Genomic DNA, 22,714 nt, shown 5'->3' on the forward strand with positions numbered 1-22,714 from the left:
TGGAGAGTTTTAATCATAAATGAGTGTTGAATTTTGTCAAAGGCTTTCTCTGCATCTATTGAGATAATCATATGGTTTTTATCTTTCAATTTGTTAATGTGGTGTCTTACATTGATTGATTTGCGGATATTAAAGAATCTTTGCATTCCTGGGATAAAGCCCAGTTGGTCATGGTGTATGGTTTTTTTTAATATGTTGTTGGATTCTGTTTGCTAGAATTTTGTTAAGGATTTTTACATCTATGTTCATCAGTGATATTGGCCTGTAGTTTTCCTTTTTTGTGGCATCTTTGTCTGGTTTTGGAATTAGAGTGATGGTGGACTCATAAAATGAGTTTGGAAGGTTACCCTCTTCTGCAATTTTCTGGAAGAGTTTGAGTAAGATAGGTGTTAGCTCTTCTCTAAATTTTTGGTAGAATTCAGCTGTGAAGCCATCTGGTCCTGGGCTTTTGTTTGCTGGAAGATTTCTGATTACAGTTTCGATTTCCTTGCTTGTAATGGATCTGTTAAGATCTTCTATTTCTTCCTGGTTCAGTTTTGGAAAGTTATACTTTTCTAAGAATTTGTCCATTTTATTGGCGTAGAGCTGCTCGTAGTAGTCTCTTATGATTCTTTGTATTTCAGTGTTGCCTGTTGTGATCTCTCCATTTTCATTTCTAGTTTTGTTGATTTGGTTCTTCTCTCTTTGTTTCTTAAAGAGTCTTGCTAATGGTTTATCAATTTTGTTTATTTTTTCAAAAAACCAGCTTTTAGCTTTGTTGATTTTTGCTATGGTCTCTTTTCTTTTGCATTTATTTCTGCCCTAATTTTTAAGATTTCTTTCCTTCTACTAACCCTGGGGTTCTTCATTTCTTCCTTCTCTAGTTGCTTTAGGTGTAGAGTTAGGTTATTTATTTGACTTTTTTCTTGTTTCTTGAGGTAGGCCTGTAATGCTATGAACCTTCACCTTAGCACTGCTTTTACAGTGTCCCATAGGTTTTGGGTTGTTGTGTTTTCATTTTCATTCATTTCTATGCATATTTTGATTTATTTTTTGATTTCTTCTTTGATTTGTTGGTTATTCGGAAGCGTGTTATTTAGCCTCCATATGTTTGAATTTTTAATAGTTTTTTTCCTGTAATTCAGATCTAATCTTACTGCACTGTGGTCAGAAAAGATGACTGGAATGATTTCAATTTTTTTGAATTTACCAAGACTAGATTTATGGCCCAGGATGTGGTCTATTCTGGAGAAGGTTCCATATGCACTTGAGAAAAAGGTGAAGTTGATTGTTTTGGGGTGAAATGTCCTATAGATATCAGTTAGGTCTAGCTGGTCCAATGTGTCATTTAAAGTTTGTATTTCCTTGTTAATTTTCTGTTTAGTTGATCTATCATTAGTTGTGAGTGGGGTATTAAAGTCTCACACTATTATTGTGTTACTATTAATTTCCTCTTTCATACTCATTAGCGTTTGCCTTACATATTGCGGTGCTCCTATGTTGGGTGCATATATATTTATAATTGCTATATCTTCTTCTTGGATTGATCCTTTGATCATTATGTAGTGTCCTTCTTTGCCTCTTTTCACAGCCTTTATTTGAAAGTCTGTTTTATCTGATATGAGTATTGAGACTTCTGCTTTCTTTTGGTCTCTGTTTGCGTGAAATATTTTTTCCAGCCCTTCACTTTTAGTCTGTTTGTGTTTCTTGCTTTGAGGTGGGTCTCTTGTAGACAGCATATATAGGGGTCTTGTTTTTGTATCCATTCAGCCAGTCTTTGTCTTTTGGTTGGGGCATTCAACCCATTTACATTTAAGGTAATTATTGATGGGTATGGTCCCGTTGCCATTTACTTTGTTGTTTTGGGTTCACGTTTATACAACCTTTCTGTGTTTCCTGTCTATAGAAGCTCCTTTAGCATTTGTAGAAGAGCTGGTTTGGTGGTGCTGAATTCTCTCAGCTTTTGCTTGTTTGTAAAGCTTTTGAATTCTCCTTCATATCTGAATGAGATCCTTGCTGGGTACAGTAATCTAGGTTGTAGGTTATTCTCTTTCACTACTTTCAGTATGTCCTGCCATTCCCTTCTGGCCTGGAGGGTTTCTATTGATAGATCAGCTGTTATCCTTATGGGAATCCCTTTGTGTGTTATTTGTTGTTTCTCCCTTGCTGCTTTTAATGTTTGTTCTTTGTGTTTGATCTTTGTTAATTTGATTAATATGTGTCTTGGGGTGTTTCGCCTTGGGTTTATCCTGTTTGGGATTCTCTGGGTTTCTTGGACTTGGGTGGCTATTTCCTTCCCCATTTTAGGGAAGTTTTCAGCTATTATCTCCTTGAGTATTTTTTCATGGTCTTTCTTTTTGTCTTCTTCTTCTGGGACTCCTATGATTCGAATGTTGGGGCGTTTCACATTGTCCCAGAGGTCCCTGAGGTTGTCCTCATTTCTTTTGATTCTTTTTCTTTTTTCCTCTCTGCTTCATTTATTTCTACCATTTTATCTTCTACCTCACTTATCCTATCTTCTGTCTCTGTTAGTCTACTCTTGGTTCCCTCCAGAGTGTTTTTGATCTCATTTATTGCATTATTCATTTTTAATTGACTCTTTTTTATTTCTTCTAGGTCCTTATTAAACATTTCTTGCATCCTCTCAATCTTTGTCTCCAGGCTATTTATCTATAACTTCATTTTGTTTTCAAGATTTTGGATCATTTTTATTATCATTATTCTAAATTCTTTTTCAGGTAGATCCCCTATCTCCTCCTCTTTTGTTTGACTTGGTGGGCTTTTTTCATGTTCCTTTACCTGTTGGGTATTTCTCTGCCTTTTCATCTTGCTTAGATTGCTGTGTCTGGAGTGGGCTTTCTGTATTCTGGTGCTCTGTGGTTCCTTTTTATTGCAGAGGTTTCACCCAGTGGGTGGGGTTGGACGATAGGCTTGTCAAGGTTTCCTGGTTAGGGAAGCTTGCATGGATGTCCTGGTGCATGGAACTGGATTTCTTCTCCCTGGAGTGCAATGGAGTGTCCAGTAATGAGTTTTGAGATGGGTCTATGTGTTAGGTGTGACTTTGGGCAGCCTGTATGTTGACGCTCAGTGCTCTGTTCATGTGTTGCTGGAGAATTTGCGTGGTATCTTGCTCTGGAACTTATTGGCTCTTGGGTGGTGGTTGGTTTCAGTGTAGGTATGGAGGCTTTTGGATGGTCTCTTATTACTTAATGTTCTGTGTAGTCAGTTTTCTGGTGTTCTCAGGATTTGGGCTTAAGTCTCCTGCCTCTGGATTTCAGTTTTATTCTTCCAGTAGTCTCAAGACTTCTCCAGCTATACAGCACTGATAATAAAACTTCTAGGTTAATGGTGAAAAGATTCACCCCCTTGAGGGACATCCAGAGGGGTTCACAGAGTTACATGAAGAAGAGGAGAGGGAGGAGGGAGATAGAGATGAGCAGGAGGAGAAAAGGGGGGCTCAAGAGGAGAGATACAGATCTACACAGTTCTCTGTTCCCAAAGTGTTCTCCGTAGCCCAGACACTCACAGAGATTCACAGAATTGGATTGGGATGAGAAGGGGAATGGAGGAAATTGAGATGTTCTGAGGGAGAAAACAGAGAGTCAAAAGTGGGAGAGAGTAATCAACACACCTGAATAAAAATGGGAACTGAATATTGGATTCTTAAATGTCCAAAATTTATATCACATACTGAAAAGCAAAGATTAAAAATCTAGAGTAGAGGTTAGACTCTTAAAAATACAATATTAAAAACAAAAACACAAAAAATTTTAGAAATATATATGAAGTTCAGTTTAAAAATAGGGCTTCTCTCTTTTATTTTTTTTGCAAGGTTATAGTGAAATGAAAATGAAAATTAAGGAGTAATGGAGTAATAGAGGACTTTAAAAGAAAATAAGAGAAAAAAACAAGAAAAAAAATTTTTTTCCTAATTAAAAAAATCATAAAAATAAATGAAAATGAAAGTTAAGGGGTAATGGGGGAGTAGTAGGGAATTTTAAAAGAAAATAAAAGAGAAAAAATAAAAACGAAAAGAAAAGAAAAAAAATTTTTTTAATTAAAAAAAAAAGGTAAAAATATATCTAGGAACTTCTCTGGAGCTGTTGCAGTCAGTGTAGTGTCGGTTCAGTTTCAGATAGCTCCTCGTTCCAGCTTACACTTCTCGATATCTATAGGCTCCTTCCAGTATAGTCATTGTTACCTACTTAGATTTTAATCTGTTGCACCGGTACCTTCTGAAGCGGTTCCCTTTGTTTATTTGGCTTCTGTTTGCCGGTCTCTTCAGTGCCTAATTTCTGCTCTGACACAGGCGGGCGGATGTGATCTCTTATTTAGGTTCGCTAGTTCAATCCTGCTGCGGGGAGGGAGGGGCGCTGCAGACAGATATCCTGTGTGTGGGGAGCACTCATCGTGTTCCGGCCACACTGGGTTTGCCCCCGCTCACGGGTGTGTGCTTCTCCCGTCTACACTGCTCAGGCTCCCGGCTGCTCTACATGGAGTGTGCCCTGCGTTGCGTGCGGTTCCACTTTTCGGGTACTCCACAATAGTGCGGACTCAGTTGTGCCTACATTTTGTGCCTTCCCCGCCTGAGTAGCTCAGGTCGCCAGGAGCTTGACGCATGCACTCTCCCCGGGTGCAGTGCGCCTTCTCCCCTCCGCGGCCCCAGCCTCAGTTTCCGCCTGCGCCAGTGGGGTGCGTGAGCCTTGTGTTTAGCCGTGACCCTCCCGGCAGATGTCGACCATCCAGAATCTCAGGAAGTCTTTGGTTAGATACTGGAGGCCTGTTTGCAGTGTGGTAGGGGATGCTGTCTCTGGGGCCGAATTTGCCCCTTTCCACTCCCCTCTGCCTCCTGCCTCCGGTGAGGATGGGCCGGTCCGGTCCGCCGCCGGCTAGCTCTTCTCTGGAGTTGCTCAGTCCCTTTGTTCTGCGAACGGCCGGCAGTGTGTTTGGGCTGGTTAATTTTCTCTCTCTCTCTTGCTATCCCACAGTTTAAGCTGCTGTCTCACAAAAGCTCCCTCCGATTGCTCTCAGGGCCTTCAGGGCCGGTCCTTACCCTAAGCAATGCCGCCAGCTCCTCTCCGTTCCGCCCCCACTTGCTGGTGGTGGATGCGGGCGTCTGGAGTACTTTTCTGCTGGGAGTTGCTTTTAGGCACGTAATCTGTGGGTTTTATTTATTTTTCCTCCCAGTTAGGTTGCCCTTCGAGATTCAAAAACTTCCCTCAGACCCTCCAGTGCGAGGGTTTCCTGGTGTTTGGAAACTTCCTCTATTAAGACTCCCTTCCTGGGACGCGTCTCCATCCCTAGCTCTTTTGTCTCTCTTTTTATCTTTTATATTTTGTCCTACCTCCTTTCAAAGACAATGGGCTGCTTTTCTGGGCACCTGATGTCCTCTGCTAGCGGTCAGAAGTTTTGTGAAGTTTGCTCAGCGTTCAATTGTTCCTTCGATGAATTTGTAGGGGAGAAAGTGGTCTCCCCGTCCTATTCCTCCGCCAAATTGGCTCCTCCCCTAATTTGAACCTTTTAAGAGATCTTTTCCCTACCGATAATCAAAGTCAAAGCTGCTCTGGTGGTGGTACATACTTTCACCAAATTGTTGTACAGTTGCTCAGTCACATCTGACTCTTTGTGACCCCATGAACTGCAGCACACCAGCTTCCCTGTCCTTCATCATTTCCTGGAGCTTGTACAAACTCATGTCCATTGAGTCAGTGATGCCATCCAACCATCTCATCCTCTGTTGTCCCCTTCTCTTCTTGCCTTCAATCTTTCCCAGCATCCGGGCCTTTTCTAAGGAGTTGGCTCTTCACATTAGGTGGCCAAAATATTGGAACTTCAGTTTCAGCATCAGTCCTTCCATTGAATATTCAGGATTGATTTCCTTTAGGATTGACTGGTTTGATCTCTTTGCTGTATAAGAGACTCTCAAGAGTCTTCCCCAACACCATGGTTCAAAAGTATCATTTCTTCAGTGTTCAGCCTTCTCTGTGGTCCGACTCTCACATCCATACATGACTATTGGAAAAGCCACAGGTTTGACTATACAGACCTTTGTCAGGAAAGTAATGTCTGCTTTTTAATATGCCGTCTAAGTTTGTGATAGCTTTTCTTCCAAACAAGATGTCACCCTTAATGGTCAGTTTTCCATTTCTACCATCTGTTTGGCCACCTGATTATTAGCCAGGGTTCCTGCGTTGTATTTTTACTTGCTTGTTCAGAGGCCCTCATGTTAATTTCACTTATTCTCTGCTGCTGCATTCTTACAGATGTTGAATTGAGTCACTTAAATTTCTAACCAGAGTTCATCTGTGATGACATACTATACCTGTCAACTAGAGAGAGCATTCCACAGCAACTATTGCTTTCCTTTTCCCTATTCTTTCCTGTATCATTGGCTATGAAGCCTACACCAGCATCAAGCTATATCTTGGAAAACCTTCAGACCTCCCCCCAAATCTTCAGACCAACAAAAAAAAAAAAAAAAAAAAAAAACATGCCCATAGAAACTGTACTAGGAAGCAGAGTCAAACTGGAAATGCTCCCTGCCCCTCCACTCTAATGGCCACCCCATCTGTTCTAATACCAGCAACCAAATCAAGCCAAATAAAAAATGCAGATGATACTTATTAAGTATTCATGAGTGTCCTACCTTAACTCAGTCTTGAATCATGATTAACAACTCTGAATTCCCTTTTATGGACAGTTTGCTAAGCCCTCACCTCAACCATTTCCCTTATCAGGCTGTGATAATCCTGGGTTACAATAGGCACATACCCAACTTCCAGAGGACTTCCCTTGTCACTCAGACGGTAAAGAATCCACCTGCAATGTGGGAGACCTGGGTTCGATTCCTGGGTTGGGAAGATCCCCTGGAGAAGGCAAAGGCTACCCCCTCCAGTATTCTGACCTGGAGAATTCCGTGGACTGTATCGTCCATGGACTCACAAACAGTTGGACACCACTGAGTGACTTTCACTTTCACAACCTCCAGAGACCCCCGCAGACCTAGTCCCTGCTTCCCAGTGCCTGTGGGACTACTCAAGAGACCAGTCCTCAGGGAGCCCAGGAAACCTGGCCACCTTCACCCCACTCTGCTTGATGTTTGCAGACTGCCCCCTACAGTTCCAGCTCACCATTTCCCTGTGTCCAGGTGTAGCCTCCTGTGGGGCAGCTTTCTCTCATTTGGAGCTTTGAGTAATGGAGTTCTGCCTCTCATCTAAGGAGTGACTTTATGTTGTGTCCCACCATCCAAGAAAGTTTAATCATACCTAAGGTCATGTAATTATGACACAAAAGCCTGGCAGGAAACACTTTAATCAAAATAAAACTGTCATCTATAAAGGGACAATGTGAAATTCTGTGCCATGGATGGGCTGCAGTGAGAACACAGTATCATTTCGTCGATATTCCTGTCAAAGGTGCATAATCTGAATTGACTCTTGAGAGAACATCACACAGACGCGGTTGTGGGTCATTCTAAGGAATGACCGGGTAAGCAAGGTGGTGAAAGGCATCAGTTGTCCCCAGACTGTCATAGCCTTTTCATGTGTCAAAGGAATATTGGTCCAGTCTACTCAGCAGGAGCCCAGGGAAGATGCTAGTGCCCACCATGGCCTCTCAGCTAGGCACACACCTGGCACACACAGCATCCTCATTTGCCCATGGACTGGTATCAATACTGCATATATATGCCCCTTTCTAACCTATTTTCTCTCCAGTCATGTCTTCCACTATTTCTGAACCCTTTGATCTGTAACCTCATATTGGACCTTGATTTCTGATTTTCTGAGTATGAACCCAAGCTTGATGCACCATTTTGTATTCCTGAGCATCCTAGCACACTGTGCCCCAGGTGGGGTACCCAGAACCCCAGTGTGTGCCCTGATTCTTATTGGTGCCTAAGAGCCCTGCTGTATTCCCTTCCCCAGAATAAGTGAGAACCGGACACAGATGTTTTCTGTGTCCCCTGCTGGTTCACGCTGGATTTACTTTTATACCACAGTATTATAGTGATACTGATAGTCATAACTTAAAGAAAATATATAGAAAAACATGGTAACCTCCATCTACTTGGTCAAATGAAGCTTTAGAATCATAATTGGCAATTATTTTTTCCATATATGGAATTCTGAATTCACTAGTAAGTGATCTATCTAAATATTATCTTAACAGTAGATAGAATTTTCATTTGAATACATAGTAGAGTTTCTGAATTATAATTTTACTTCAAAATATGATGAACACAAATCAATTTTAAGGTAGTTTCAACCATGGCTTGTTGGCTCGAAGTATGATTGAGGATTTTACAAAATATTTTTTTTGGTAACCTCCAGCCTCACTTTTGTATCTCTCTGTGTATGTCTCAAAGAACCAAATCAAGGAGTGGACCAGTTTGTGCAAAAGAAGAGATATCCCCTGCTCTGAAGATTATTCCCTTATGAATATCCTGGGAGAAGCAGTGACAATTCGAGCCTGGAATATTGCTGGATTACCTTCTGACTCATTTTCTATTGATAACGGGATCATCATAATGTAAGGAAAATGTTTTTCTCATAAATGTTCTCTGTCAATCAGTAGATTTATTTATCTGTATACCTTTTTTAATGTAGCTAGTAAACTTTTATAGTATTGAAAAAATCTGTTTAATTAATTAGTTAAATTAAATATGGATGAGCACATCCTTCTCTGATTAATGTTGGAGCAGTTGAGTATTGGAGACAGTAGTAATTAAACTAAAAACCTCAGATGACTCTTGTGTAATTTTAAATCAATTTTTAGCAAATAGAGCAAAACCCTGCCGTAAGTGAAGTTCCAAATCTTTATTCTCATAGAACACAGGGTTTTGTTATTGTAGGTTAATGAAACATGCAGGGGTAAGTTTGTGGTGATGATTGATGTCTTAGTTCTGCTGGGTGTGGGACCACTTTAAGTGGTATGGATACATTTCTGGGTCCTGGACTGATTGGGGCTCTTCAAAAAGTGGTGCTATTCCTAGAATCTCATGGTTAGTAGATAAAACCCATGGAGATGAAGTTGGGAGGATACTGGAGGCTCATTCAACCTTACTTTTCCTCAGAGTCTTGCCTTTCAGAAGCCAAGGACTTCACACTGCCTTACTGTGGGGACAATTATTAATTGTGTTATTTTCAAGGTCACATTATGAAGGGTCTTCTGTCACTGGGCCAGTCTTCTTGGAGGTTTTAGCATGTTAGCAACAGCACAGGTAAACCATCAGTAGGAAACATTCAGTTTTGTGTTACATGTTTTGATTAGTTGTTAGTTTACTACTGAAAAAATACTTGATATGATAGTACTTAATTAAAAGACGCTTACTCCTTGGAAGGAAAGTTATGACCAACCTAGATAGCATATTAAAAAGCAGAGACATTACTTTGCCAACAAAGGTCTGTCTAGTCAAGGCTATGGTTTTTTCAGTAGTCGTGTATGGTTGTGAGAGTTGGACTGTGAAGAAAGCTGAGCACCAAAAAATTGATGCTTTTGAACTGTGGTGTTGGAGAAGACTCTTGAGAGTCCCTTGGACTGCAAGGAGATCCAACCAGTCCATCCTAAAGGAGATCAGTCCTGGGTGTTTGTTGGAAGGACTGATGCTGAAGCTGAAACTCCAGTACTTTGGCCACCTCATGTGAAGAGTTGACTCATTGGAAAAGACCCTGATGCTGGGAGGGACTGGGGACAGGAGGAGAAGGGGACGACAGAGGATGAGATGGCTGGATGGCATCACCGACTCAATGGGCATGAGTTTGAGTAAACTCCGGGAGCTGGTGATGGACAGGGAGGCCTGGCGTGCTGCGATTCATGGGGTCGCAAAGAGTCGGACATGACTGAGCGACTGAACTGAACTGAACTGAAAGTAAAAATGGTTGAGGCATGTAAATTTTTAAAATAGAATTAGCCACTATGGGTAAAAACCAGTTATTATTAAGTTTTTATGAGTAATATTTATGAAACTTATTCTACAAATTAAAATTATAGTGAACAAATTTCTTAACTGTTCAGCAAATGATCCTGACATATGGATTTTTATAGCATTTATTTACTGGACTATTGTAAAAGGACTAAACTTTCCCAGGAAATACTACTCAGCCATAAAAAAGATGAAATCTTGCCACTTGTAACAACATGGATGGATCTTGAGGGTACTATGCTATGTGAAATAAGTCAGATGGGAAAAGACAAATACTATATGTTTTCACTCCTATGTGAAATATTAAATAAGTAAGTAGATAAATAATAAACAAAACAAGGAAACACATGGATACAGAGAGCAAAAGTGTGTACCAGAGAGGAAGGGGTGTGAGGAGAAGGTGAGATAGGCAAAGGGAATCAAAGGTTTGGTAGTGAATGGAGACTAATCCTTTGGTGGTGAGCATGCTGCAGAAGTCAAAATGTAACATTGTGCAAGTAACAGTGATAATAACATTTCATTTTAAAAATTTCAGTAGAAAAATAAGGAAGTCTACCTTTTACCTTGTCCAGCTGGACCAATTATCTTCAGCCTCAATAATAGTCCAGTTGTTGTTGTTGTTGCCGCTGCTGCTGCTGTTTCCCTCTCAGAAAAAAACCTTTGGTCTTCCCAAGCAGTTGTGAAAATAATTGATCATGTCCCGTGTAGTAGTAGTTATGCATTTATTATTTTGATTTGCGATTTATATACCTTTGTTCTACCTAGAAGGACATCTAAACCTATTCTTATAACTGTTATCTATTCAGTGGAGAATAATATGCTTGTTAGTTTCTAGCAAATAAATACCCTTTCTTTTAGGTCCAGTCATATTTCAATAATACTGGAACTGTTGATTAATATTTCCACTTTTGAGATTCCAAATCTTTCAGTGATTATTTTTCAAGATGAACTCCCATTTCAGGAGGTAGAAAATAGTTTTAATGAGCCATAACCCCTTTGTGTTCACTATTTGTTTGTAAAAGTGTTGTATTATTAGAAAGAAGTAATGGTAGAAACCTTACTAAGAAGGAAATAGTAACGTTTTTCATTCTTGGTTTTTTGGTCAATGATTTTGGTAATCTTTTACTGAGAGGTTTCAGGAAATAGGTTAAGGTGATCATGTTGAGGGCCTCCCAGGTGACTCAATGGTAAAGAATCGACATCTGCCAGCCTAGGAGACACAGGTTTTTATCCCTGGGAAGATTTCCTGTAATAGAAATGACAATAAGCTCCAGTATTCTTGCCTGGAAAATTTCTTGGACAGAAGAGCCTGGTGGGCTACAGCCCGTAAAGGGTCACAAAGATTCGGACACAACTGAGAGAGTCAGCCTGTATGCTTGATCATTTTGAAGTATCAGATAAATCTTCCTTGCCAGTGTCTTCTTCCTTCCCCAGAGATACTTACTTGATAATAATATCTAATACAGAGCACTTACTAAAGACCTGATTTTGTGTTAGATACTTTTCATATATTATCCCAGCTGAGGGAGGAGTTGATAATTTAGGAAACTAATCCTAAAATTAGAATTTTAATCCTTTGAAATACACCACTGCTATATATCTAAATTCCTTCCTTCCGTGCATGCTACATATATCATCATGTTGTTCAGTCACCAAGTCGTGTCTGACTCTTTGTGACCCCATGGACTGCAGCACACCAGGCTTCCCTGTCCTTCAATATTTCTCAGAGTTTTCTCAAACTCATGTCCATTGAGTTGATGATGCCATCCAACCATGGTGTGGTTGATATCATTGAAATTAGATGTAACAGATTATTATTTTTCTGTTTTTACATCTGATTTTTGTTGCCCTCTTCCCCATTTCTTGTTATTTTAGAATATTTGAATGATCACCGTTTTTAGTATCCCATTTTAATTTATCAATTTTTAACTATAATACTTTGCATTATTTTTCAGTACACATTTTCACAATCTATCTAGAGATGTTATACCAGTTCATTTAAGACATAGACGCCTTGTAACTGTACAAGCGCCCTCCCCGTCCCCGATTATGCCACCGTAGTCATATGTTTTACGTGTGTCGAAACTCTGCCCCTCCACACACACTCAGCGTTTTGCCTCAGTATTCATGTACATTTGAAAGAACTAAAGAGGGGGAAATAGCCTGTTCTATTTACCATTTTTGCTCCTTCTTTATTTCTAAAACTCACTGTAGCATCATTTCCCCTAAGGTGAAGAACTTTAGCATTAGCATCTGTTTAGAGCAGATCTGCTGGCCCATACTTTTGAGAACATCTTCATTTTGCCTTTATTCTTGAAGGATATTTTCAGTAGACATGGAATGCTGGGTTGACAGTTCTTTTCTTTCAGCACTTTAAATATGTTCTACTGTGTTCTGGTTCCATGATTTCTGATATAAAATCTGCAGTCTTTTGAATAATTGTCATCTACATGTAATATATCATTACTCTCTGATGCTTTAAAAATATATTTTTTCGAATCTTTGGTTCTCAGCAGTGTGATTATAGTGAGGCTGGATGTGGGTGGGGGGTTTTTGGTTTTTTAGTCTTTCCTTTTCAGAATTGAATTTCGTGAAGCTATGAATTTACATGTTTCACTGAACTTAGGAAAGTTTCAACAGTTTTTTCAAATATGTTTTCCACACCAATCTCTTTCTTCCTTCTGGCCCAAATGATATGAATGTTAAACCTTTTAATATTTTCTCACAAGTCTTTGAGACTCTGTTTCTTTTTTACTATCCTTTTTATTATTCAAATTGGATAATTTTTATTCATAGGTCATCAAGTTCACTGATTGTCTACTATTGAGTTTTTACAGTGAAATTTTTATTTCAGATATTATCCTTTTCAGTTCTAAAATTTTCATTTGGTTCTTGTCATACTTTCTATTTATCTGCTAGAATACCTCTTTCCATTTGTTTTTAAAAGTACTCACCTTTACCATATGAAGTGTTGTTATGATAACTACTTTAGAGGGTTTTTTCCTGATAATTCTAGCATCTGTTTCTTTCAGAATTAGTCACATTCTGGTTCTTTGTATATTGGGTAATTTTGGATTGAATCCTGTTAGAGCAGCCCGAGCAGGTTATGACGCCCCTCAGACTCTGTGCACAGCAGAGGTCCCTTTTTCCAGCTCTTCTGTCCAGAGAGAGATTTCACTCAGGGTTTAGGTGGCTGCAGCATCACTGCTCTGCGGTGGCGACGCTGTAATGTGGCGGGGTGGACCTGCGGGCAGGGCAGAGAGAACAGAGGTCCCCTCAGTGCTGTCTGGCTCACACGTGATTATTCTCTGTCTTCTCTTTTGAGTTTTGCTGCCTGTGCCTGCTGCACGGTTCCCTGCATCAGGCCTATGCTCAGGTCAAAACCAGAAGGCAGAGAAGACACACACACGCACACACACACGTACATGAAAGTCACCACTCCCTTGCTGGTCATCCCTCAAGCTCTGACTTTTCTTCCATTCACTTCTTATTGCTTACTTTTTAGAATCTGCGAATTGTTGGTTTTTGTATTTTGTCCTACTGTCTTCAGTGTGATCAGTGACAGAGATAGGCTCTAATGAACTTCGCCAAGTTTGGTCACCACCAGAAGTCCTTTTTTCTGATTTTGAGATGGTGTTCTTTGGACCAGTATTCTTCATTCAGGAATAATCTCTTATGAACTGTCCATGTTTAGAATGAGTTAACTTGTATGGTCTTTGTCAGATTTTTTTTTTTTTTTTTTTTGCTGTTGGAACTTCAGTGGATTATCACATGCAAACTTTATTTGATTTAGGAAAAGAGGATAAAGAAGAGTCAGCATGGTTGCTCCCTCAGGATATATAATTTAGTTGAGTGATGCAGCTAATAAATTATAGAATTACCATAATAAAATATTATCATTATGTGAAAGTACATAAATGTAATATGGATAAATGGCTAAAGAAGTTCCATGAGAAAAGATATCAAGACAGGCTTTGTGGACTGATAGCATTTGAGTTTGCCATGAAATGTAGGAGGTATTTGAACATGAGAGGATGGGAAGAGGTACATTTTAGACGAAGAAACAACACAAACATGGTATTGTACCTAAAAAATGTGGAAGCAACAGAACAGTGAGTCATTTTAGTTTCTTTCAGTTCAGTTCAGTTCAGTCGCTCAGTTGTGTCCGACTCTGCGACCCCATGAGTTGCAGCACGCCAGGCCTCCCTGTCCATCACCAACTCCCAGAGTTTACTCAAACTCATGTCCATGGAGTCAGTGATGCCATCCACCCATCTCATGCTTTGTCATCCCCTTCTCCTCCTGCCCCCAATCCCTCCCAGCATCATGGTCTTTTCCAATAAGTCAACTCTTCTCATGAGGTGGCCAAAGTATTGGAGTTTCAGCTTCAGCATCAGTCCTTCCAATGAACACCCAGGACTGATCTCTTGTAGAATTGACTGGTTGGATCTTCCTGCAGTCCAAGGGACTCTCAAGAGTCTTCTCCAACACCACAGTTCAAAAGCATCAATTCTTTAGTGCTCAGCCTTCTTCACAGTCCAACTCTCACATCCATACATGAATACTGGAAAAACCATAGCCTGGACTAGATGGACCTTTGTTGGCAAAGTAATGTCTCTGCTTTTTAATATCCTGTCTAGGTTGGCCATAACTTTCCTTCCAAGGAGTAAGCGTCTTTTAATTTCATGGCTGCAGTCGCCATCTGCAGTGATTTTGGAACCCCCCAAAATAAAATCTGACACTGTTTCCACTGTTTCCCCATCTATTTCCCATGCAGTGATGGGAGCAGATGCCATGAGCTTAGTTTTCTGAATGTTGAGCTTTAAGCCAACTTTTTCACTCTCCTCCTTCACTTTCATCAAGAGGCTTTTTAGTTCCTCTTCACTTTCTGCCGTAAGGGTGGTGTCATCTGCATATCTGAAGTTATTGATATTTCTCCCAGCAATCTTGATTCCAGCTTGTGTTTCTTCCAGCCAGCGTTTCTCATGATGTACTCTGAATATAAGTTAAATAGGCAGGGTGACAATATACATCCTTGACTTACTCCTTTTCCTATTTGGAACCAGTCTGTTGTTCCATGTCCAGTTCTAACTGTTGCTTCCTGACCTGCATACAGGTTTCTCAAGAGGCAGGTCAGGTGGTGTGGTATTCCCATCTCTCTCAGAATTTTCCACACTTTGTTGTGATTTACACCATCAAAGGCTTTGGCATAGTCAATAAAGCATAAATAGATGTTTTTCTGGAACTCTCTTGCTTTTTCGATGATCCAGCGGATGTTGGCAATTTGATCTCTGGTTCCTCTGCCTTTTCTAAAACCAGCTTGAACATCTGGAAGTTCACGGTTCACATATTGCTGAAACCTGGCTTGGAGAATTTTGAGCATTACTTTGCTAGCGTGTGAGATAAGTTTGAGCATTCTTTGGCATTACCTTTCTTTGGGATTGGAATGAAAACTGACCTTTTCCAGTCCTGTGGCCACTGCTGAGTTTTCCAAATTTGCTGGCATGTTGAGTGCAGCACTTTCTCAGCATCATCTTTCAGGATTTGAAATAGCTCAACTGGAATTCCATCACATCCACTAGCTTTGTTCATAGTGATGCTTTCTAAGGCCCACTTGACTTCACATTCCAGGATGTCTGGCTCTAGGTGAGTGATCACAACATCATGAATTATCTGGGTCATGAAGATCTTTTTTGTACAGTTCTTCTGTGTATTCTTGTCACCTCTTCTTAATATCTTCTGCTTCTGTTAGGTTCATACCTTTTCTGTCCTTTATTGAGCCCATATTTGCATGAAATGTTCCCTTGGTATCTCTAATTTTCTAGAAGAGATCTCTAGTCTTTCCCATTCTGTTGTTTTCCTCTATTTCTTTGCATTGATCACTGAGGAAGGCTTTCTTATCTCTCCTTGCTATTCTTTGGAACTCTGCATTCAAATGGAAATATCTTTCCTTTCTCCTTTGCTTTTCTCTTCCCTTCTTTTCACAGCTATTTGTAAGCCTCCCTCAGACAGCCATTTTGCTTTTTTGGATTTCTTTTCCATGGGCATGGTCTTGATCCCTGTATCCTATACAATGTCACGAACCTCCTTTCATAGTTCATCAGGCATTCTGACTATCAGATCTAGTCCCTTAAATCTATTTCTCACTTCCACTGTATAGACTTAAGGGATTTGATTTAGGTCATACCTGAATGGTCTAGTGGTTTTCCCTACTTTCTTCAGTTTAAGTCTGAATTTGGCAGTAAGGAGTTCATGATCTGAGCCACAGTCAGCTCCTGGTCTTGTTTTTGCTGACTGTATAGAGCTTCTCCATCTCTGGCTGCAAAGAATGTAATCAGTCTGATTTCAGTGTTGACCATCTGGTGATGTCCATGTGTAGAGTCTTCTCTTGTGTTGTTGAAAGTGGGTGTTGGCTATGACCAGCACGTTCTCTTGGCAAAACTCTATTAGCCTTTACCCTGCTTCATTCCGTACTCCAAGGCCAAATTTACCTGTTACCCCAGGTGTTTCTTGACTTCCTACTTTTGCATTCCAGCCCCCTATAATGAAAAGGACATCTTTTTTGGGTGTTAGTTCTAAAAGGTCTCGTAGGTCTTCGTAGAACTGTTCAGCTTCAGCTTCTTCAGTGTTACTGGTTGGGGCATAGACTTGGATTACTGTGATATCGAATGGTTTGAACAGAGATCATTCTGTCGGTTTTGAGATTGCATCCAAGTACTGCATTTCGGACTCTTGTTGACTGTGATGGCTACTCCATTTCTTCTAAGGGATTCCTGCCCACAATAGTAGATATAATGGTCATCTGAGTTAAATTCACCCAGTCCAGTCCATTTTAGTTCGCTGATTCTAGAATGTCAGTGTTCACTCTTGCCATCTCCTGTTGTACCGCTTCCAACTTGCCTTGATTCATGGACCTAACATTCCATGTTCCTATGCAATATTGCTCTTTACAGCATAGGACTTTGCTTCTATCACCAGTCACATCCACAACTGGGTCTTAATTTTGCTTTGACTCCATCCCTTCATTCTATCTGGAGTTATATCTCCACTTATCTCCAGTAGCATATTGGGCACCTACCGACCTGGGGAGTTCCTCTTTCAGTATCCTACCATTTTGCCTTTTCATCCTGTTCATGGGGTTCTCAAGGCAAGAATACTGAAGTGGCTTTCCATTCCCTTCTCCAGTGAACCACATTCTGTCAGACCTCTCCACCATGACCCGTCTGTCCTGGGTGGCCCCACACGGCATGACTTAGTTTCACTGAGGTAGACAAGACTGTGGTCCTGTGATCAGATTGGCTAGTTTTCCGTGATTATGGTTTTAGTGTGTCTGCCCTCTGATACCCTCTCACAACACCTACCGTCTTACTTGGGTTTCTCTTACCTGGGACATGGGGTATCTCTTCACGGCTGCTCCAGCAAAGCGCAGCCACTGCTGCTTACCTTGTACGAGGTGTAGCTTCTCACGGCCTCCCCTCCTGACCTTGAACGTGCAGTAGCTCCTCTGGGCCGCTGTCTCTGGCCTCGGTAGTGGGGTTGCCTCTCTCCGCTGCTGCCTCTGACCTCAGACGTGGGGTAGCTCCTCTTGGCCCTCCTGCACCCATGCAGCCACCACTCCTTGGGCATGGGGTTGCTCTTCTCAGCTGCCGCTCCTGACCTTGGGCACGCTTCTGCACGGCCCATTGCAGCCGCGGAAGCATCAGTGAGTCAGTCAGTTCAGTCACTCAGTCGTGTCCGACTCTTTGCGACCCCATGAGTTGCAGCACACCAGGCCTCCCTGTCCATGACCAACTCCTGGAGACCAAACCCATGTCCATCAAGTCAATGATGCCATCCATACATCTCATCCTCTGTTGTCCCCTTCTCCTCCTGCCCCCAACCCCTCCCAGCATCAGGGTCTTTTCCAACGGGTCAACTCTTTGCATGAGGTGGCCAAAGTATTGGAGTTTCATCAGTCCTTCCAATGAACACCCAGGACTGATCTCCTTTAGGATGGACTGGTTGGATCTCCTTGCAGTCCAAGGGACTCTCAAGAGTCTTCTCCAACACCACAGTTCAAAAGCATCAATTTTTCGGTGCTCAGCTTTCCTCACAGTCCAACTCTCACATCTATACATGATCACTGGAAAAATCATAGCCTTGACCAGATGGACTTTTGTTGGCAAAGTAATGTCTCTGCTTTTTAATATGCTATCTAGGTTGGTCATAACTTTCCTTCCATAATGCTGTCTAACGCTCACATAATCCCCCAACCTTAAATATATTTCTAAAGTGTGTAACAGAATGAAATTTTAAATATAAGTTTTGTTTCTAATTTCACTCTCAGTTCCTTTAGTTTCTTATTGATAGCATCCCCTTTTTATTAGTTTGTTGCATCTAAGATATTGCACTATTCTTTTGGTCTCATTTCTTCCCTAATATAATTAATATTATAACATGAATTCTGTCCCCTCACCCACTATGAAATCATGTGTTGAAGATATAACCCACTATGTTATTATATCTGGAGATAGGGTCTTCAAAGTGATGGCTAAGGTTAAATAAGGTCATAAGGGTAGAACCCTTATCCAGTGAGAATGGTGTCCTCCTAAGAAGAGGGAGAGAGAGCTTGAATGTACGTGCAGAGCAAAGGCCACCTGAGGACCCAGCAAGAGGTCTGTGTTTTCTGCAAACCGAGGACAGAGACCTCTGCCAGCACCTTGATCTTGAAACTTCCAGCCTCCAGAGACGTTAGAAAATAAATTTCTGTTAAGGCAGTCTGTGGTAGTTTGTTATGGCTGCCCAAGCTCATTAATACATTATATAATGCTAATATTGGAGAACTGTGGTTACTTCCATTTGGGACAAATTATCCAATGAAACTCTAAGTTTGTATTATAATGAGATGGAAATGAATATATTATCCTGATTCACCCCTAGCTTTTTTTTTTTTTTTTGTCCCAGTCACCTTTTATTTCCTCCTCCTGCTCTTCTGATGCTCTGCATGAATTTGCTCTGCTCACTTATGGAAGAGTATGAGAGTATCTTTAGGGAAACTGGCCAAAGTGACAGCTTGTGTTTATTGAAACTTCTAAGAAAAAGAAAAAGAATGGTAATCTTAATGCTGTTTACATTTCACAGAAAGTAGAAAGCTATGTGATTGGATACTATGTCCAGATGGCTGAAACTGGTTAACTCTTTGTAACCCAACAACACCCTGAACTGTAAACTGGGTGCCTTGTGTTGGTTCACTGCTCTTGTTCTTGTCCTAGAAAAGGAGATATGGGTGAGAATAAAGCAATTAGTATGAGCTCTCTCATCGGGCAAATCCTGACTTTCATAGAATATATTTCCGTCCATAAGAAGCTCACAATCTCTGGGCAAGTACGTAGTGAACTATTGGATTGGCAAAAAAAAAAAAAAAAAAATCACTTGGGTTTTTCCATAAGATCTTATGAAAAATTCGAATGAATTTTTGACCAATCCAATACAAATGTGACATTAAGTTTACAAGTCCTTGAAGTTACCGGGTCAACAATTGTGTTAACACTTAAGGGTTGATTGTCATTATGAAGGTTGCTGCTGCTGCTGCTAAGTTGCTTCAGTCGTGTCCGACCCTGTGCGATCCCACAGACGGCAGCCCACCAGGCTCCCCCATCCCTGGGATTCTCCAGGCAAGAATACTGGAGTGGGTTGCCATTTCCTTCTCCAGTGCATGAAAGTGAAAAGTGAAAGTGAAGTTGCTCAGTCGTGCCTGACTCTTAGCAACCCCATGGACTGCAGCCTACCAAGCTTCTCCATCCTTGGGATTTTCCATGCCAAAGTACTGGAGTGGGGTGCCATTGCCTTCTCCTATGAAGGTTATTTAGATGATACAAAATTTTGCTTCACGTCTTTTTTTTTTAGACCATTAAAGAGATATGATGTCTCCATCTTTTCTCTTTGCCTCTTGATAGATAGCAAATGATAGCAAATAAAAGCAGATATAATGACATCAAATGATATCATTATAATGATGACAAATGATAGCAGATAGAAGATGAAGAAATAAAGTGGCTTGCCCAAGGTCACAAGAGTGATAAACAGCAGGGCTTAGTGAAGAACTAGAGTTTTCTGATTTCTGATACTCTTGACGGTTATCATTGTGATTTAAGTAGCAAGAACAGTAAACATTTTCAAAAATATCCTTTAACATTTAAGAAATTGCAGTTTTCCAAAAGGAGTAAAAGAACTTGTGTTAAGTTTGCCAGTTGACTTTTATAGTTGTCATTCTAGTAGCCTGTTCAATTTAAATGTCTCTGCTTCAAGAACCACAGTTTCTCAAAACAAGTTACAAAATAAAATAACACTATAAAGTATAAACTGTAAGAAAGTGATGCATGCATCTTTAAATAGAGACAAATTGTGACTTGACTAGCATTGTCTTCCTTTCTCTTTCAGGAACGCAAGAAGGTGGCCTCTGATGATAGATCCTCAAGGTCAGGCTAATAAATGGATCAAGAACATGGAAAAAGCCAATAGTCTTCACCTAATTAAATTAAGTGACCCTGACTATGTCAGAACTTTGGAAAATTGCATCCAGTTTGGTACCCCTGGTATGTAGTTGAACAATAAATATGTAATACAGAAATATATGGAAAGGGCACAGGTAAACCCAAAATAACATAGGGTTTTTTTAAAAGGTATTTGAGTCAGGCTCATCTTAAATGATTACTTTGTTAATGTCTTTCATTAATTATTGATAATGAATCAAGTGAGAACTTTAGAGGTTATAGCTCTAACAGGTTAGGATGCTTTCTTGTCTCAAGATTCGTTTGGGATACGTCTTCTAATTTAAATTAGCTGATTCCTGGTATAGCTAATTTAGCTGTTGTAATTTTTGTCTGTTGTTTGCCCTTCCTTAGTTCTCATGATAGCTCTACTTCTACAATGAAAAGGGCCACTTGATATGCCAAAAATATTTTAACACATTATTCCAACTGTTTCTTTGTCCTTCTCTCTACTTATCCTACAAAAGTAGCAGAGAAGTGGATATGCATTCTGTGTGTCTGACTTGCCATTTATAATGGAGAAATTAAAAACATGCCAAGAATTTCTCAATGAAGCTCTGTACACAGGCCACACTTGTCTACGTAAACCAAAGTACTTATGATTTGAGTACGTTGGGGTTCTTAGTCACATTTTGAATCCATATTATCTATCAAATTTTGACTATTTACTTGACCAGGTAAATCGTCACCTTTAGGAAAGGACAACATGTTTAGCCCCAGGACAAGTTAAGCAAATCCCAGTTGCTAATAGAACCAGTGACACATGGAAAGAATAAAAACAGATATACCAAGTAGACTTACTGACAGTTTATTTTTGCATAACAATATAGTAATTGCAATTTTAGGTTTGGTTTGGTTGAGAATGAGGTGAAAAAATCTAAGTCTACCTATAAAATATTGTATTTGTGTATATGGACACACAAACACCTACACAGGTAGTATTTCATTCATCCGAGTGGTCTTCTTATAGTATAATGACACGGAGTTACCAAAAAAGAGACAATCTGATCTCCGTATCAGATATTTTGCTTGTTAAATGGGCAGGATCAGACAATATATCTGTTATAAAAGTAGAAATTGGACATACTTCACTAACCCTTGTTAGGACCACTGTGCACTGGCTCTGGAATCAGAGTACCTGCCTCTTTTACTCAGTACTTGGTTCAGTCACCTTTCTGAGACTCAATTTCCCCATTTATATTTTGTGCAAGGAAGAAATGATTACTGTAATTTGGGTACTTATGACAGTGTCTGATAAAATCAACTTATATCAGTTTTTTGTTTGAGGATTTATTATGTGGCTTATGTATCAGTTCAGTTCATTTCAGACCTTCAGTTCAGTTCGGTTCAGTTCAGTTGCTCAGTCATGTCTAACTATTTGCAAACCCATGAATTGCAGCACGCAGGCCTCCCTGTCCATCACCAACTCCCAGAGTTTACTCAAACTCATGTCCATCTAGTCGGTGATGCCATCCATCCATCTCATCCTCTGTTGTCCTCTTCTCCTGCCCCCAATCCCTCCCAGCATCAGGGTCTTCTCCAATGAGTCATCTCTTCAAATGAGTTGGCAAAAGTATTGGAGTTTCAGCTTCAGCCTCAGTGCTTCCAATGAATACCCAGGACTGATCTCCTTTAGGATGGACTGATTGGATCTCCTTGCAGTCCAAGGGACTCTCAAGAGTCTTCTCCAACACCACAGTTCAAAAGCATCAATTTTTCGGTGCTCAGCTTTCCTCACAGTCCAACTCTCATATCCATACATGAATACTGGAAAAATCATAGCCTTGACCAGATGGACCTTTGTTGGCAAAGTAATGTCTCTGCTTTTTAATATCCTGTCTAGGTTGGTCATAACTTTCCTTCCAAGGAGTAAGCATCTTTTAATTTCATGGCTGCAGTCACCATCTGCAGTGATTTTGGAGCCCAGAAAAATAAAATCTGACACTGTTTCCACTGTTTCCCCATCTATTTTTCATGCAGTGATGGGACCAGATGCCAGGATCTTAGTTTTCTGAATGTTGAGCTTTAAGCCAACTTTTTCACTCTCCTCTTTCACTTTCATCAAGAGACTTTTTAGTTCCTCTTCACTTTCTGCCATAAGGGTGGTGTCATCTACATATCTGAGGTTATTGATATTTCTTCCGGAAATCTTGATTCCAGCTTGTGCATCTTCCAGCCCAGCATTTCTCATGATGCACTCTGCATATAAGTTAAATAAGCGGGGTGACAATATATAGCCTTGACGTACTCCTTTTCCTATTTGGAACCAGTCTGTTGTTCCATG

The 22,714-nt window shown here is 40.4% G+C and overlaps 1 protein-coding gene across 1 annotated transcript in view; it reads left to right on the plus strand.

Annotated features, from left to right (window-relative positions):
- DNAH7 (dynein axonemal heavy chain 7) overlaps positions 1-22,714 on the plus strand; it is a 263,405-nt gene that overhangs the window by 176,958 nt on the left and 63,733 nt on the right. The window contains exons 47-48 of the mRNA XM_065927706.1: positions 8,345-8,508; positions 20,321-20,475. Of these exons, the coding sequence (XP_065783778.1) occupies positions 8,345-8,508; positions 20,321-20,475 (319 nt within the window). The remainder of the gene's footprint in view (positions 1-8,344; positions 8,509-20,320; positions 20,476-22,714) is intronic.

The sequence above is a fragment of the Muntiacus reevesi genome, chromosome 3 (genome assembly GCF_963930625.1).
Source record: "Muntiacus reevesi chromosome 3, mMunRee1.1, whole genome shotgun sequence".
Taxonomy (NCBI): Eukaryota; Metazoa; Chordata; class Mammalia; order Artiodactyla; family Cervidae; genus Muntiacus; species Muntiacus reevesi.